This window comes from Lithobates pipiens, unplaced genomic scaffold (genome assembly GCF_037356315.1).
Source record: "Lithobates pipiens isolate NorthernLeopardFrog02 unplaced genomic scaffold, aLitPip1_a1.2 Scaffold_22, whole genome shotgun sequence".
Taxonomy (NCBI): Eukaryota; Metazoa; Chordata; class Amphibia; order Anura; family Ranidae; genus Lithobates; species Lithobates pipiens.
This window is the reverse complement of record NW_027507784.1, coordinates 95,063,491-95,082,440: the sequence shown is the minus strand read 5'-3', so window position 1 is coordinate 95,082,440 and position 18,950 is coordinate 95,063,491. Positions and strand designations below refer to the sequence as shown.

The following is an 18,950-nucleotide window of genomic DNA, read 5'->3' as shown; positions in this document are numbered from 1 at the left end:
TTGACAGATACTGTAAACAAATTGTGTACCTGTTGTCTACTATAATGTCAACCCCTGTCCCATTCACCCCTGAAGTTTGTCTATCTGGCCTCCCAGATGAAGAGCAATGGCTGCAATATACTAAAAACCCTCATAAATTCTTTGCACTGAAATGGTTACAGCCCTCTCCTCCCTCACTCCCCAGTGGTTGTGTGCAATCACCCAGGTATTACATTATGAAAAGGTTATCTATGAAAACAGGGGCTGTCATAAATATAATCAGATATGGGATATGTGGTGTGCATCTACTTTACCATTATCCTCTTTTAGAGAGTGTGCACTTCTCTATTGCACCCACACACCCTGTTATACTGGATCATAGTGGATTGGTGATTGTACATGTCACGTCAGTTGAAACAAATGGACTCATGGAAACGTTTTGTTATATGGTATAGGGTCCTTTCACACGGGGCAGATCAGTGCTGATCCACCCCGTGGATATAGCTTTTTCCTCCGTCACACTTTTTCGGAATGGAGCGGGTCGGATGTCAGCGGACATGTCACCTCTATGGAGCATCCGTTCAGGTCCGCCTGAAAAACTGACAGGCGGGCCTGAACGGATTGTTTGTGTAGAAGGGGCCTTACTGTACTTTAAATAAAAACTAAATATAAAACCCACGCTGAGATATAAATTGGCAGCAGCACCTGTAAAAGTCTGATTACCCTGCTTTAGACAATGTAATTAAGAAAGACAGGTGTGCTTGCCCACTTAATCAATCATATACATAAATAAAAATAAAAAAATGCAATCAGCATGATATAAACATGACTCAAAAAAGTGCACAACTATATAAAGTACAAATATATGAAGTGCAAAAGAGTTCTAAATACATAACAAGTAAAAAAAAATGCAAAATGTCCAATAACAAATGCTGAAAGTATGTAACTTAACTTATTTTTATGATTGAATTACATTTTCTGCACTTTTTTATTGGACATTTTGCATTGCTTGGGACTTTGTTATAGATAGGACTCTTTTACACTTTACTTTAATGTTTATTTACATTAATGCCTTTTTGTCCTACAGGGGATTTTATATGTCATCTTGTATGGTACCATGTCTTATTAATGCTTGTTTTTTTTTTGCAATAGACAAGTTTAAAAAAAATAAAAATAAAGAAATGTATAGGTAACAACTGTTCCTTTTTTGTGTGCATTTCTTGAGCATTCATTCTTCATTGTCCATGGGCACATGCCGGGGGAGTGCACACATGTGTGCTATAATGTGTCCCTCTTTATTATCTCAGAAAATTGGGAGGTATGGAAATGGTCATCAAAATAACCCTTTCCTGATTGTTACTATTAGTAAATGACAGCTCCAAAAAGACTGAAGGAAGAAACAGCCCATAGTTTGCATAGTAGCAGTTTGCACAGCAGCTAAATGATCGCATGTACAGCAAATAATTTATTTGTGTAGTTTCCACAGTAGCATTTTGCAGAGCAGCTAAATTATTGCATTCACAGCAAATGATTTATTTGCATAATTTGCACAGTAGCAGTTTGCACAGCAGCTAAATAATCGCATGCACAGCAAATTATTTGTTTGCATAGTTTGCACAGTAGTATTTTGCACAGCAGCTAAATAATCGCATGCACAGTGAATAATTTATTTATGTAGGTTGCACAGTAGCAGTTTTGCACAGCAGCTAAATAATTTATTTATGTAGTTTGCACAGTAGCAGTTTTGCACAGCAGCTAAACAATTGCATGCACAGCACAATTTGCATTAGGATTCACCAATAGTATTGATATAATTATTGATTTATTGCACTTTATCTATGAAGTAGTATACATATCAAACAAGGATTTTCCATCGTTGTAGTAATATTTGGTATATAGTTTGCGCTGATCACCTTTTTTATTTATTGTTGTTCAAGTGCATGGTATACACTTTAGGTCTAGCAGCAATCTAGCCGCCATACCACATTCAGATATTTTTCACTTTGATAGCACGAGGGAACCCCATTTTTCTATAACCTATCACTAAATGCCCCCAATACTACCCTCTGGAATATGTTCTGTGCTGACTATCTCTACCTCTGGACCCTCCCCCCGTCGCCTAGTTTAAAAACTCCTCTAACTTTTTGGCCCTCTTCATTCCCAGCTGATCTGTACCCTCCTCATTTAGGTGCAGTCCATCCCTTCCATAGTACTGGTTAATGACTGAGAAGTCAGCTCAGTCCTGCAGGAACCCAAATCCCTCCTTTCTACACCAGCTCCTCAGCCACTTGTTTACTTCCCTAATCTCCCTCTGCCTTTCTGATGTGGCTCGATGTACTGGTAGTATTCCTGAGTATTCCTGAGAGGTCCTTTTCCTCAATTTAGCTCCCAAGTCCCTAAAATTGTTCTTTAGGACACTCCATCTGCATCTGAATTTGTCATTGGTGCCGACGTGCACCATGACAGCTGGGTCTTCCCCAGCCCCTCAGAGTAATCTGTCCACCAGATCCGAGATGTGCGAACTTGAGCACCTGGTAGACAAGATACAGTTCGGCGCTTCATGTCTTTGTTACAGATTGCCCTCTCTATCCTTCTAATTTCCCTACCACCAGTCTTTCCTTTCCCTTCACTTCCTCCCTCTCTCACTGGAGGAGTTCTTCCCCCGGCAGCTAGGAGACTCCCTCAGCTCCAGCAGTGCTGGTCCTTAACTGGTTTCACCAATGTCACTCAACGGAGCGTACTTATTGGGATGCTCCAGCCCTGGATCTGCCCCCCTGGCACTTCCCCCTCTACCCTTCCCGACTGTCACCCATCTACTCTTTCCTAGTGCCTGCACCTCTTTGTCTCCACCCGCCTCTGTGCTGGCCCCTGCCGGCACCTGCCATGTACGTTCCTGGCTCTCCTTTAGTATGGAGGGACTTCTCAGTGCTGACAGTTGCTTCCCCAGATTCATAGCCTGGGCTTCCAGGGAAACAATGTGCTTCCATTTTGTACAGCAGTATTCACCCTCGATCGGATGATCAAGGAACGCATACATGCCGCAAGATGTACAACGAGTCGCCTCAAGTGATTTTGAAAAGTGAAATGAAAAGTCAGAGAAAAAAAAACCCTTTAAAAGTGCAGTTTCTCTTTAAGAATCTTTGTCTTGCCTCTTAATGATATGTCACCACTCTGCCCTGTTTGCTTGTTTTTGCCTACGTAAGTAGAATTCATGCAAAATAATTCAGACTGAAAATACTAGACACATAAAGCTGACAATTTAGTTGTCTAAAATAGAATCTCATTTTGTGAATATGCCTTTGTCATTTAGGAAACAAGAAGAAGCAATGAAGTCAAGTTTGTTAGCAGCAGCCAAGCAACTGAGCAACACGAATCACAATTTTCAGCCAGTAATACAGAACAGGTATTATACAAATATTCATTAGCACATTGTGTATTTAAATTATTTGCAAGCCTGCACATGAATATAACTATTACAACAGTTTGTATGAAAAATAGTTTTATACTTAGCATAACTCTCTGGAGCCACCACAGTGTGCCCATTTATTTATTGATACTGGGGATAATGCTATATTTTTAACGCCATAATTTTCCTTACCTAGGTGTTGGTTCATGAGCAAAGCACCCATGAGAAATGCTCAGCATCTAATTATAATCAAGAAGCTGATGGCGTTGGTAAGAATCCTGCTTTAAATATATGCGGTACAGCTAAGTTAAATGCAATGGGGTAGCAAATTGAAGTCTTGTAAATTTCACAAGAATGTTTACTGATGAAAAAATATTTAAATCAATAATGACAAAAAGAAATGCTCTAAGATGAGACTCAGAGGAATAAAAATCATAATTGATGTTACACATATCAAACATAAAGTGCACCTGACTTTTTTTAAAGCAAATAATATGCTGAAAAGGAGGAAGGTTAGGATAGCTGTTAAGATTTTTTGTAAGGCAAAAGGTTAACAAATAAGTGTACTTAAGAGTGGTAAGGGCTTAAAACCTGTCTGGTTTTCATTTTTGTCTTTGTCCTCATAAGGGAGATTCATCTATGTTTGTCCTGGTGACTACTTCTGCCTGGAATTAAATGCAAGGAAAAAAAAAGAATGTTTTATATAGTACATTGGTAGTAGTGAAATGTTCTAATTGGGACAACTATACTAGTGACAATTGTCTAAGTGGACATATCTATTAGTGTTGTGTCCACGCAATGGGAATTGAAGGAAAGCACCTCCCAATGTGGAAGCAACACTCCACTGTTTGCTCTTCCAGGTATCTTTATTCAATTGTCAATAGTGCAGCTGAATCCATACTGTCTCCATACAAAAACCACACCTGCTCCATATATTTAATCACAAAGTAGCTTGATCATTAGATTATCCTTGTGATCAAATCACATTGTGGTGAAACACGTTAGGGAGGGGTGGTTTTCAAATGCACACAGTATGGATGCAACTGTACTATTGACAGTTGATAAAAAATGTCTAGAAAAGCAAACAGTGGGATATGGCTTCTTTTTAATCCATATGTCTAATGGTAATCAGAGGTGGGCTTTTTCGAGCCAGCATCCTGTTTGCTCGTGGATGTTAGGAAGTGTGAGTCTGGAGCAGTGCTGTGGACTTGGGATGTTTCCTAGTTTAGTCATCTTTGTTCCATTGGGGAGATCTCTCTTTATTTCAACAGGATGTTAAAGCAGTAGTAAACCACTAGAAAGATAAAAAAAATGGGTCTTCCGCACATTGAAGGCATAATGTACTAGTATGCACTGCATACTAGCAGATTATGACAGACTTACCTGCTGCCATCTTCAGCCAGTCTTCCTTCTCGGTTCACGGGCTCCAACTGTTTGAATAGCCAAGCCCTTGGCTCCGGCACAGAGCACTGAAGGTCTGCCAGGGTATGTCATCCCTTCAGTGTACATGTACCAGTGACGTCACCGGCTGCATGTTGTGTGACTATCTCCTAAACAGTGCAAGTTTAGGAGATATTCACTCTATCTACAGGTAAGCCTTATTATAGACTTACCTGAAGGTACAAGTTCAAAAGTGGAGTCTTATTTCACGTTAAAGGAAATCTCAAAGAGAGGGAAATACTCTGTTAGGGAGTATTGACCAGAACTGTGTCTTCACTACAAGATTTCCTATTCTGGTGACAACTCAAAGGTTTGGATTTTCATTTACTTTTAATCACAGTGGCAATGGTCACCAGGACATAAAGAGTGTGAATCTCCCCATGGACACAGACAGAAATTAACACTTACTAGGGTTTACAATACTTTCCCACTCTATCATCTAAATTTTTTACTTTGGTTACATCTTAAGGCAAGAAAAAAAATGCAAAAGATGCAATAGTATCCCAGTATGTTATTGCAGGGCAATCTTATTTTAACATTCAACAACATCTCAGAATATATAATGGCAAAAAAAGTTTTACATCCCCCAGGGCTCTTTATAATGTCACAAGTACAGACAGCATGCTTTAGAAAGGAAGATGGTGGGGAGGGGGCACTTGACACAATATTGGGCAGCCTGACAAAGACCCCATCTTCTCATTGCACTTTATGTTGGCATTAGAAGTGTAGAAGAAATGTAATGACTGCACTGTCCTGTACAAACCAGGCTACATGGGCTATGCTTTCTTCTGGTACAAAGTATCTATTTACCTGTACATGTTGAGAGCATGTTGGATTTGGCTGTAATCACCCACCTTCCATTCCAAGTAATCATCACTTAGTGGATTAGTTCCATTCTTGATCCATCCCATGAGCCTTACCCTGTGCAAGATTGACCTAAAAGCATGTTTTTAGAATCACTGACAGATTTACACGTAACATGTTTTGTTTAAAACTGTTGTACTTTTTGTATATTTAAAGTGGTATTAAGTATTACACTCCAAAAAATTACAGCTAACCACTTCTTAGATGAGGTGGCTGTATTGGTTTCCTTTTTAAGCTTTTTTTTTCTTTATTTCCAAAAGGAAAAAAATATTGTCACTGCAACAGTTTTTTTTCCTAAATCAGAGAAAAGTTTATTGAAATAACAAACATTCCATACAAAAACGTATTAAGTGTATAACGGTTTACAACAGTATACACTGAGATGAGGTAAGTAACCAACATATACATGAACAGTCACCAACCCATCAGACAAAGTAGCCAATCTAGAAGCATCTAGCATATTCCAGTTCCAGGTTTCTATGCACATAATAAAAACTGAAAAAAAGAGAAAAAGAAAAAGAATACAAACAAAACTTAAGTACATTGGCCTTCACATTAATGACCCAGGGTATCCAGCCACAGCCTCCACATTGATTACAATTTCTTAGAGACATTTCTGTGTTGATAAGTGAGTTTTTCACATATTAACATATTATTAACTGCTTGCACCCATTGTCCCCTGCTCGGAACTTGGGGCTATATCCAATATCGAGCTATTAATATACGGGCAATGTATAATAAATGTAATACTGCTACATGGACATGAGGTGCAAGTAATTGCTCCTCTAAGATTCCCAGCAAACAATCTGAGTATGTGAAAGAAGAAACTGAAAGACTTGTAAGATAGTAGCATCTCAAAATCATATGCAACAGGTCGCCGTTATCTCTTTTACACTTCAGACACAATGGAAAATTTCTACTCCCCCACTTGTTTTATTGAACCAGTGTCCTGTATGCTCTATGCAGTAAGAATAGATGAGAGAGTTTTTGAGATGCTTAGACCAACACTAGTGGGACAGAAGCTAAGCATATTTCCCACTGTTCCCCATCTATAGGCCACAAATCTCTTTCACAGCCTTTCCTGCAGGGAGTACGGATGTGTCATGTGTAGAGTGTAACAGAATAGAATACTCCCTAGAAATCATTCCCTTTTTATCTGTTTTCAACAGAACATCTGACATCAGTGGGTGGTCAGTTGAGGTTAGCAAAGAGGAACGAGCTTGGGTCTGTATTGCGTGTCTGAGTTGTACATATTCATAGAACTGACTTCTGGGAAGGGCAAACTCTGTCTGCAATTCCAAAAAGAATTTAAGTATCCACTGCAACTGTTTTATTTGTGTTAGCTGCAGTTTGGCTTTAATTTGTTAGGTTCATCTAAATATGATAGTGTATCTCCCCAGATTGACTGTCCAAAGGTGTATGCATTGCTTGTCCATCCATAGTAGAGACACCCTAGGATAGGAAGTGGGCTGTTGGCCGGACTACCAGGTGAAAATAAAGGAAAGAGACATTTAAAAGAAAACAAATGCAGCTACCATATTTAAGGATTGATAAGCTGCAATACATTATTTTATCTCTGGAAGTAATGCTGCTTTAACTAAGTTGATCACTTTTTATTCTATAGGTTACCAAGAAATGCCAAAAGTTTCTGCTCAAGTTCTTAAGGAACAGTTTGAGAAATCTCTCAAGGAAAAAAGCACTAGCATTGGTGGAAGTGTTACCTCGCAAGGGAAATATACAAAGGTACATTTTTGGTAAAACTTAATAAAATGTGTCATACTAGTAAGCAAAACAAGTTGTTGATAACATAAAATAATACAAAAGACAAGTAAAATATGTCTTTGTGAAGTGATATCATCTCCAAGTAAAATATATGTTCAAGCTTAAATCTCTGAAGGTTAGAATTTTTATCTTTGCTATTTTCCCTACTTCAAGCTTATCTTTTCTCATTTAACAAATTATTGTTTGTTCCACTTATACTATTTTCTCTGTACATATTCATGACTGAGTGTTTTTTTTTCTACACTCAACAACAAACTTATTTAAAACACATTAAATATAACAACTGACTATATTTTCTATAAATTACTGGTTCTGATGGGGAGTTTATACACGCCGCTGACTTCCTGTTAGTAGCTCTCTTAAAAAAAGCAAAGGTCAGCTTCTCCTTACTATAAATACCCGAAACAGTAGAATACTGTCAACTTTCATTTTAAAATTTCTAAAAAACTTAATTAATTTGGAATTTTCATGTACATCACTGTTCTTTTACATAAAATTGGCAAACATTTTACATATAATACGTTTTTAGAAATATCTAAAAATAGGTTATAATTGATAAAATATATACGACAATATTGTGCAGAAAATTTGCGCACATTGAACAGGTGAATTAAAGTTATGTATTTTGTCCCCTGAAGATCTATAATGACCATCCAGAATTTGAGTGGCCAGTGGTAAATGCCAACAGCTGTAGCTCCACAAGCAATGTCTATGACTCAATGAGTTCAGCACTGAAAACAGGACGTTCTTCAAAGTCTTCTAACACTAAATCTGTTCATTTCGGAAGTTTAGAAGAGTTCCCACCTCCTCCTCCTCCACCTGATATTTTAGAGACTTCCGATATAGCAGATTTTTCCCAGTCCCCAGAACCTCCCATTCCTCCTGAAAGACATCTCTCACCTACTACAACCAAAGATGTGTTCTCAAAACAAAGGAACTTATATGAGTTGAAACGTTTATATAAGCACATTCATCCAGAAGTGAGAAAGAACTTACAAAAAGAATATGTCTCTGAAGTTTCTGAGATTGTTAGCAGCCAGTCAGAAAAAAAAGGTGATGTGCAACAAGCAAGATATGTTTTTGAACATCCATCAGGAAGCCCACAGAAATGCCTTAGTCCAGAAAGAGAGTACTTAGAATGGGATGAGATTTTAAAGGGAGAAGTGCAGTCAATGCGGTGGGTCTTCGAAAATCAACCTTTAGATTCCATTAAGGATGAATCACCTGAACAAAGTCATATAAAAAGTATTGGAGAACAAGAAATTATTGCTGGTGGGGATGTCAAGTATGCAACTTGGATGTTTGAAACACAGCCAATCCATGCCCTTGGTACAGATACCTCCAGTTCTTCAGAAAATGCTGATAAGGTTCCAGATTTAGCAAGAGGAGATGTCCGAACAGCTACATGGTTATTTGAAACTCAGCCATTAGATGCACTAAATAAACTTTATAAAGAAAATGATTCAGATATACTAAAGGCATCTGATGACATTCAAGGAGGAGATGTAAAAACTGGTAGATACCTATTTGAAACTCAATATAGAGATGGAAGACTCTCTTATGTTGAGGAAATGAACATGCTGACACTTAGATCAGAGCTCCAAGAGATTAAAGGAGATGTTAAAAGAACAGTGAAAAAGTTTGAGACTGAACCTAAATATGTCTTAAAAGATCGCTCTGGGAAAGTTCTTGAGATAAAAACAGTCTGTAGAGAAGACATTGAAAAGGGAGATGTGAAAACAGCCCGATGGATGTTTGAAACTCAGCCTTTGGATATGATTAATCAAGATGAACTCCAAATCAAAGTTGTCAGAGGCATATCTATAGAAGAAAGTGTAAAAGGTGAAGTAGGAAAAGCAAAATGGCTATTTGAAACACAACCTCTGGATTCCATCAAAGAAGAAGATGATGCTGTTACTCTAAAAGAAGACATAATTGGTGCAGATGTGTACCAGAAATGTTGGCTTTTTGAATCCCTTCCAATGGATATATTGAAAGACAATGCCAATGAAAGGCCTCTTGAAGGACAAGAGATAATAGGTGGAAATGTGAGCAACACAAAGCATTTATTTGAAACTGTGCCAATGGATGAACTCAAAGAAGAAATTGAGGTAGGCAAGCTTAATAAAGTGGTTACCAATGAGGAGGAAAGAGGAGATGTTCGCCATCAAAGATGGGTTTTTGAAACAAGGCCTCTTGAGCAGATAAGGGAGGAAAAGAAAGAATATATTCAAACAGTCAAGCTTGATGAAATCTACAAAGGAGATGTAACTGCTTGTAGAAGTGCATTTGAGAGTCAAAATTGGCAGACTGATGATTCTTCCTATAGGATTCAAATTGAAGATGTTAATAAGGGAGCTGTAAAACTCAACAAAAATCTTTTTGAAACAACACCGCTATACGCTATTGAAGATCGTTTTGGGCATTATCATGAGGTCAAGACTATCCGACAAGAGGAAGTTGTGAGGGGTGATGTAAGAAGTTACCAATGGATGTTTGAAACAATACCAATTGATCAGTTTGGAGAAAGTGGCGAGAATTACCAAGTTATCAGGGGAATATCTTCTCAAGAAATACAGTCTGGAGATGTCAAAACAGGAAAATGGCTGTTTGAAACCCAGCCACTGGATTCAATAAAATTTGGCAATGCTGAAGAAGAAGAAACTATAAAAGAAGGCAAAACTGACATTGTTAAAGGTGATGTCAAAATGTGTAAATGGCTTTTTGAAACACAGCCGATGGAAAATCTTTATGACAAACAGATACAAATGACAAACAGTGAAGAAATTCAGAAAGGAGATGTTAAAACCTGTACTTGGCTTTTTGAAACTCAGCCACTTGACACCATACAAGATGAAACAGATAAGTCAGTAAAGTTGCAAAGGGAGAACATTGAAGGCAGGGATGTGCAAACAGCTTGCTTCCTTTTTGAGACTCAGAATTTAGAGCATATCCAAGGAGAAGAGAAAAAAGACTTTAAGAGAGTAGTTGAAATTGATGTCCAGTCTGGTGATGTCTCAAGTATGAAATACATTTTTGAAAACCAACCTCTGGATAAAATTAGTTCTAGTTCACAAGAGGTGTTGCAAAAGATAAAAAGCATGACATCTGAAGACTTTCAAAAAGGCAACGTCTTAAATTGCAGATGGCTGTTTGAAAACCAGTCTATTGATGAGATCAATGAAAATCAAGAGAAAAACAAATCCTCTTATGCCATCACAGATGTACAAGCTGGAAATGTAAGAAAAGGTTGCTTTATTTTTGAGACCTTTTCACTAGATCAGATCAAGGATGAATGTTCTGAAGATACAATGACAAAAACAGTTGATGTGGAGGAAATATTAAAGGGCGATGTAAAAAATTATACATTGATGTTTGAAACACAGCCCCTATACGCTATTCAAGATAAAGAAGGATATTACCATGAAGTAACAACAGTGAAGAAAGAAGAGGTGTCTCACGGGAATGTCAGAGGAACAAGATGGCTGTTTGAGACTAAGCCGCTGGATTCTTTTAATGATTCCAATAATGTATTTGTTATAAAGGCTGTTACTCAAGAGGATATTCAGAAAGGAGATGTTAACGCTGTGCGGTGGCGGTTTGAAACCCAACCATTAGACACAATTTCTGATCACACCAAGTTAGATATACGTACCATTACAACTATTGAAAGTGGAGATGTAAAAAGCAGCAGGGAAGTCTTTGAAAAGGAAAATAACACTCAGGCTGTGAGAACAGTAAGCATCAGTGAGATTAAACAAGGCAATGTTAAAACCTCTACTTGGTTATTTGAAACTCATACTCTTGATGAACTTCATGAGGAAGGTTATAATGATATTAAAACAGTAACAGTGGAAGACATACAAAAAGGGGATGTTCAAGAAGCTGTCTGGCTCTTTGAAAACCAAAGTTTAGACTCAATCCAAGTAAGGGATGAATGTGTTCAAGACACACTGAAGGAAGAAATTCCACAAGCTGATGTTAGGACCACAACCTGGCTCTTTGAAACAACACCTTTGCATGAGTTTAATGAGCACAAAACAGAAAGAGATGTTTTTATTGGAAAGAGCATCCAAGAAACATTAAAAGAACTATATAGCCACAAACTTGTGAATTCTCAAGGGATTATTTTAGAAGCTGATGAAATTGGTGATGTCCGCATGGCCAAATACCAGCTCATGAACCAAAAAAGTCCAGAAATAGAAAAAACAGAAGTTATAAGTGGTAATCTTCAAAATATAATGATGAACTTATTGTCCCAAAACTCTTCTACAGAAAGAATGATTCTTTTAAATGATGAAGAAAAGGGAAATATCTACTTGACAAAGTCACAATTGCTGAATAAATCCACCAATGTACAGGCAAACAGAGAAGAAATTATTGGAGGAGATGTGCAAGAAGCTATCAAAAGCCTTCTTTCACATAAAGACCTTGGGAAGCAAGGAATACTTATTCAAGAAAGTGAGAAAGGGGATATAAAAATGACTGTGTACTCTCTTTTGAACAAGAATGACAATGGAGATTATGAGCGAGATGAAGTGGTAGGTGGAGATGTAAAACGTGCCATTTATAATTTAAAGTCATCTGCCATGACAAGTGAGAAAGCAGAGAGAGTTAAAATTGATGACTTGGAAAGAGGCAATGTCCAGTTTTATACTACCTGCATTGAATCTGGAGCTTTAGATTATCTAAAACGACTACAGGGTGTCTCTGATGAAATAGCTTTTGAGCACACAGATGAAATTATTGGAGGTGATGTCGAGGCTACCAAATTGTTGCTAAAAAAACAGCAGTACCAAATTGGGAGAACTGTTGATGAAACAGATATCATCCCTGGGGATGTAAATAATACGGTTAAGGTTTTCATGACTGAGCCAGTAAATAAATCTTTTGATGCAAATAAAGAAGACATCATACGGGGAGATTTGAAGGCAACCCTAAATTCACTTAACCAAGCCATCCATCAGACTGTGGTTGTACAGAAAGAAGAGATTATTAAAGCTGACCTTCCTGCAACACTTAAGTCCCTTACAGAATCAGTTCACCAAGTGAAAGATACAGAAAAACCAGATGTTGTCCCTGGTGACATTCAGGGAACCATTGATTCTCTAGAAAAAGTAGTAAACCTTAAATCTGAGTTAATTAAAGAAGATGTGATTCATGGCAACCTTGAGGAAACATTAAAATCTTTAAAAGAAGCACAGCAGTCAATGAAAAAAGGAGAGAAAGAAAATGTAATCAAAGGAGACATCAGCACAACCATGCAAAACCTAATGGACTCCTCTGCTGAAAAGAGGTATGTCCAGCATCAAGTCAGCATTCAAGGTGATGTAAAAGAAACCAAGAAGACATTGCTGCAGCCTTCTTCCCAGACAACTCAAAGAAGAGCAAGTACTGAAGGAAATGTTAAAGATACAATTAAGACGTTTTTGCAGTCTGCTGAAAAAGCTCAAGCCTCAGGAAAACAGGAAGTTTCAGTTGGAAAACTGGTCGATATAGAATTTGATGACCAACAGACAACAAATGAAATGGATCATAAGAATCAGCAAAATATTAACTCTTTACAACAGGAGGTTATTGAAACATCAACAAGAACTGATCACAGAAGTCAAAAAAATATTAGGACACTCCAACCAAAAGCTATTGAAACTTCCAGAATGTTAGTAGATAGCAGACAAATTCATGGTGCCTCTGAACAAAAATTGGATAGCAAACTTACAGTGTCTAAGGTTGATAAAGAGCAAAAGTCTGTAGCCAACAAATCCTGGAAAAAACATAACACATTCTCCGATGCTCAAACTGCAGAAGAAATATCTGAAGAGAAAAAATATTTGGCTCAAGGATTTAGCAAGGGACAGATAGAAACAATGCCAACAGATCTAATCAATCAAAACAAAGTAATGCAAAAAGCAAAACTGTCATCCAATATCAATACTTCCAAATCCAGCGCTATCAATATGATTAATAGAAGCAGCTACCAAACCTCGGAACATGTTCACAAACAAGTAACAAATCAACAGTTACAGCAGCAGTCAAGAAGAATGGCTTTGAACAATGTTATGGATACTCAGCAAGCACAGGATTTAGATTCCATCAATAACAATGTAGAAATTGTAGGTGATACATTAATGTTTGAAGGTGGTATTGCATTACCAGAACAAGCCAAAAATAATGATAATATGTATGTAACCATAAAATCCACCCATGAGAACAGTGACACAAGTAAAATTGTTACAAATAAAAGTCTCATGAACAATTATAATCTTAATGCAAAAGTAATAAAAGAAAGAAAAAAACCTGAGATCTTCTTCCCTCCTCCTCCACCTTTGCCGCATACTCCTGTATCAGAGCCTCCTTTGGCACCAACACCACCCCCACCACTTCCACCAACCCCACCTCCATTGCCGGCCTATTTGTTATTTAAAGGCACCGATGAACCTGAGTATTTTCCTTCACCACCCCCTCCTGTAGTGGATAAAATTGACAATGACTTGCTGCCACCTCCCCCTGAAACCCCACCACTTATGATGCAATTCAATGAACAAACTACAGAATTTGTCGGTAAGAAAATTAGTTATATGCCCACTCATGAGCAGTCAGGCAAAAGCAAAAAAGAGTCAAAGACTTTTTCTAATACATATTCTGCAAAGCACTCAGAGGTAGCACAAAACTATAATCAAAAAGAACAGGCAACAAACTATGTGGAGAAAAAAGCACCTGAATTGCTACCAAAGTCAAAGCTGCCTGTCTTTCAGTCTAAAACAGGGGTCACAGCATCTTCAAGGATTCATGAAAATCAAAGTTTTACCAAGAAATCAACAGTTTTGGTACAAGAACAAAATGCTAGTATGACCCAATCCCATTCTCAACGCTCTGAAAAAACAGCAAGTCATCACGGGTTTCAAACGTTCAGCAAAGGGGCTTTAAATGCCAAGAAAGATGTATCTTCACCAAGTATATCTCCAGCACTAAAAACTGATATCCCAACTACTCATTCTAAAATAGAAGCTAATGCATGTACCCAAGAAACTTTAGTTCATAAAAAAAGCCTAAACATCTCTCAATCTAAAGTTCAAGACTATGATCAACTAACATGTGATCAGGAATTAGAAAGAATTCAAGAAGAATCCTTAAAACCAAAGAAACAAATTTTGTTTTCACCAAGAATATCTCCAGCACCAATCAGTTTAACCCAGTCTTTAAAACTGAACACTGTTAATCAAGCTAATGAAACAACGCTCTCTGTATCAGCTGAGAAAACTTCAGAACAGTTGCAAAATATTACCATGGCTCAGCTGAGTGAACATGACTTGGATCAACTTGCATGTGACCGTGAGATGGAAATAATTCATGAACAAGCAACAAAACCTAAAAGAAAGGTGTTCTTTCCTCCTAGAATGTCTCCAGCTATTCAAGCTGAAACTCCCACCCCAAAACCTAAAACACACAGTAGAAAATTTAAGACTCCACTAATGATTGCTGAAGAAAAATACCGCCAACAAAGAGAAGAAATGGAGAAAAACAAAAACAGGAATGTATCACAAATTATCGTAACAGCAGGTACTGAAACTCCTATAAAACAGGCCCCAGAAGAGTCAGAAACAGTCAAATTTATATCGGAGGAGAAATCTAAAATTATAGAGGCACCAGCTGAAGATCTAATTCATATGAAAAACCAAAAACATGCAAAAGACACTACTTACAATATAAATCATCAAAATTCTGTTCAGTTAATGTCTACTTCCTCATCATCAGTCAACATGAATGTTCCAAAAGTACAAACATTTTCCACTGAAACACAAATGAACCAGCTGCAGCATTTAAAGGCTGTTAAGGAGTCCACAACAACAGAACAGGCAACAAAGCAACAAACTATGGACAGGTTTGAAAAATCAATACAGATGAATCAGATGCAAACAGCCAAGCCATTTGATCTACAACTTAAAAATGAGACTCAAAGTCTAGAAACAGCAAAGTCCAAAATTACTGCCAAATCAGTAAATTCAACAGAAAATACGAAACACATTGACAACACATCTGTTATGATGAAGGAAAAATTAAATCAACATCTTAAAAATATACCTTCAACAGATAAGTATCAAAACCAAGAGTTAAACACCCAATCAATTTCTCAAACTTCCGAGCAGAAGCAAGTACAGATCATTACTAATGTCCAAGCCGTGTCTAATGTAACAAAAAAACAGCAAAGTAATGATCTTGGTAGTGGTAGCAAAGTAACTAAACACATAGAATCACCAAAATTCCAACGAAAGTTACAGATTAAGAAAGAGCAGGTTAAAAGTGATACTGTAATCAACCAAAACATTGCTAGTGTTAAAACAAATGCGGCAAAATCCAAAAATATCCAGCAATTCCAAATGCGTCATCAGCAAACCTCACTTCCACCACCACTTCCAAAAGAAGTGACAAAAGAACATGTTTCCACTGTCCAAGATGTTGCTGCAGGAAAGCAAGCTAGAGAAGCAAAAGAAGTAACCGAAAGCCATGAAACTCACAAATCTTCAGAATCACAGGAGCAAGTGACATCTTCAAATGTAATAGAATATCTCAGAAAATGTGAAGAGTTGCAACAGACATTGTCAAGTATCAAGAAATTTGAAATAGAACCCCAAACTCTGAATATAAACACTTTTAGATTGTTTCTAAGAACTGTTCCTTCTTGGTTAATCAGTGCTGAAAAAAAGGAAGACATGGCACACCAGGCAGATTCTAACAATATGGAAGGGATAACAGAGCAAGTGTCCTACATTAGGAAACATGCAAAGGACATGCATTCAAGCTATGAAGGCAATATCCGGACAGCTATAAGAAATTCCACATTTGCAAAAAATAAAACTGAAACCCACATAACAAGTGGAGTATCACAGAAGGAAGTAAGCACAGTTTCCAAAAAAGTTGACGTGGCAAGTAGACAAAGAAAGATCAGCAATGATTTCAGTAGGTTACCAACTGATATGAAGCATTCTGATATTAGAGCGTGTTCTCCTTTGCTGAGGATGCGATCACCATCACCTACTTATATAACTATAGAATCTACTGTAAGACGTACAGAATCGCCACAAAAAGACAGAGCTCCATGCGCTTCTGCTCCCCCAAAAGAACCAGTTACTGTACCATTACCACCGAAACGTACCGCAGCAGTCAAAACAACTCCAACTCCTTCTCCATCTCCCCAAAGGAATCGTACAGAGCAGCTTGCAAAACTCAAAGACACCACTGCAAAGTTATCTCAAGGAACAACATCACATCGAGCTGTCACTCCGATTCCAGTAGTGGTAGAAAAAAGATGCGAGATTGTACATTCTCCCTCAACTTTACGAAGGCAGCTTAAAATAGAGAGCCATACCACAGGCTCTGTAAGTACCACGCCTGTACCTTTAGGTGAAGTGACAGTAAGCACAGTGGAGGACCGCACAGAAATTTACGAGGAAGCAAGACTATCTGAAATGCATCAAACGCACTCTCAAAGTGATCCAAAGCACATTCCAAAGTGGCTGGGCCCAGACTTGGATAGTTTGGATGTGTTATCCATCTCACAGAAAACCAATATTCCTGCAGAACACGCATTTGAACCAAAAGTAAAAAATTTTTACGTGAGAGATGAAACAAATAAGAGATCGAATACAGACAGTTCAAGAGAAGTACAAACAGGAGGCCAAACAGAAAGTGTAAATTCTCATATGAGAGCACAAACTGGACAAAAAAAGACATCACAGAAGGAAAGTAAAAAATTAGCTTCTGATGATCCTTTAACAGTGAAATCTAGGACAGTTCCAATAAAACAGCTTAAAGACCACAGAGAGAACACATCCAAGCGTATGTTTGTAAGCAGTCAAGAAGAGAGCAGTGAGCATTTATTTAAACCAGCAGTGCATTCTGAGACAATAGCCCAGGTTTCCGGAGTTGACAAGATGGAAAGCAAGGTGACAAGATCAAGGGCTCCATGGAACCCTGAAGGTGTAAAGCCAGGCTTCGATTTCAAACATGCTCCTCCAACATATGAAGATGTCATATCAGGTCACATGCTTGACATTTCTACTGCTGAATCTCCAGAGGAAATATTAAAGAATTTTCAGAAAACCTGGGAGGAAAGTGAAAGGGTATTTAAGAGTCTTGGCTATACCCTCTCAGATACTTCTGAAATGACAAGCAGCTATCGTCAGGAAGAATATATTGCTGGTAAATTGGCATGACCAGTTTGAGGCACCATTAACAAACTAAATATTGCAGACTGTGCGTGAAGTCATTTGCAGTTCGGTTGAAATACAATTTGTGGCTCAAAACTAACATTTTTTTACCTGCTAGTATAGTTACTACTGCTTCTTTTCTGTTTTTTTTCCTAAAGGCCTCTTCTTTACTGACTTGCTCTGTGTGTTTGTGACTAACATTGACTGCTGTGCTGAAAGTATAATGGAATTTAATCTTGAGGTAAAAACAACACTGTCATTTGCATATGTTTGCATACTAATTGCACTCACAGCATTCATGGTTTGCATATGATTTAATAACTGCATAAAATATTGCAAAATGTCAGACAAATAGTATTTTATGTTTCTCGTTAACTGTTCAGCAAGTAAAGAAACAATGCTGTTTCACAAGAAGCTGTGACGTATAGAGTATGCGCGATACAGCATTGTGAAGGGCAACAACAGGCAGTTTTTTAATTGATGTATGATCTCAGGGCAAGCACTATGTGACTCACTGCTAAGAGTTAAAGTGGGCCTTGCATAAGAAAATGCAAAGTCCTATTATTTAGTATCCTAAATAAAAAAAATAGTAAAATAGTTTAATAGTAAAAATACTAGGGCACACCTAAAAAAGAAATAGAATTTACGAAAAAGTAGCAAGATACTTATCTTAGACCATGGCTTCCATTGACATCTATTGCCACTAGTGACATCTTACAACTTTACTCTTGGAATTCTTAGGGTCTCAAAACTTGCAAGAATGCACTCCCATACCTTTTAATATAATGTTGGGACAAAGCGATCCATTAACTCTTAATAGGTTACCCTAGAAAACAGCTTAGCTCTGCATAGTATACAGTGGTAGAGTTTACTGAAACATCTTCTCGTTATTTATTCCAATACGAATTTGACTTATATGATAAATCTCAAATACTTTATATAACAAAACATTAATAACCACAAAAATACCTACTGTATATGGAAAATATATGAGCACTGTGTGAGTTGTAAACCACAGATATAATTAAACCTTTGAGTGCTTGTATGTGTCTTTAGTGTGCAACGTCTTAGCCCTTGTACACACGATCGGAGATTCCGACGGAATGTGTCCGATCGGAGCGTTTTGTCGGATATTCCGACTGTGTGTGGTCTGCATCGGACTGTTTCCGTCGGAATATCCGTCGGACCAAATTTTCCAACTTGCCGGAAATATTTTCCGACAAAATGCTCTGATCGGACATACTCCGATCATGTGTAGAGAATTCCGATCG

General features: G+C 37.7%; 1 protein-coding gene across 2 annotated transcripts in view; it reads left to right on the top strand.

Annotated features, from left to right (window-relative positions):
* XIRP2 (xin actin binding repeat containing 2) overlaps positions 1-18,950 on the top strand; it is a 264,735-nt gene that overhangs the window by 237,043 nt on the left and 8,742 nt on the right. For both annotated transcript variants that reach the window (XM_077447917.1, XM_077447916.1), the window contains exons 4-7: positions 3,290-3,382; positions 3,582-3,654; positions 7,314-7,432; positions 8,110-17,671. In XM_077447917.1, the coding sequence (XP_077304043.1) occupies positions 3,290-3,382; positions 3,582-3,654; positions 7,314-7,432; positions 8,110-17,671 (9,847 nt within the window). The remainder of the gene's footprint in view (positions 1-3,289; positions 3,383-3,581; positions 3,655-7,313; positions 7,433-8,109; positions 17,672-18,950) is intronic.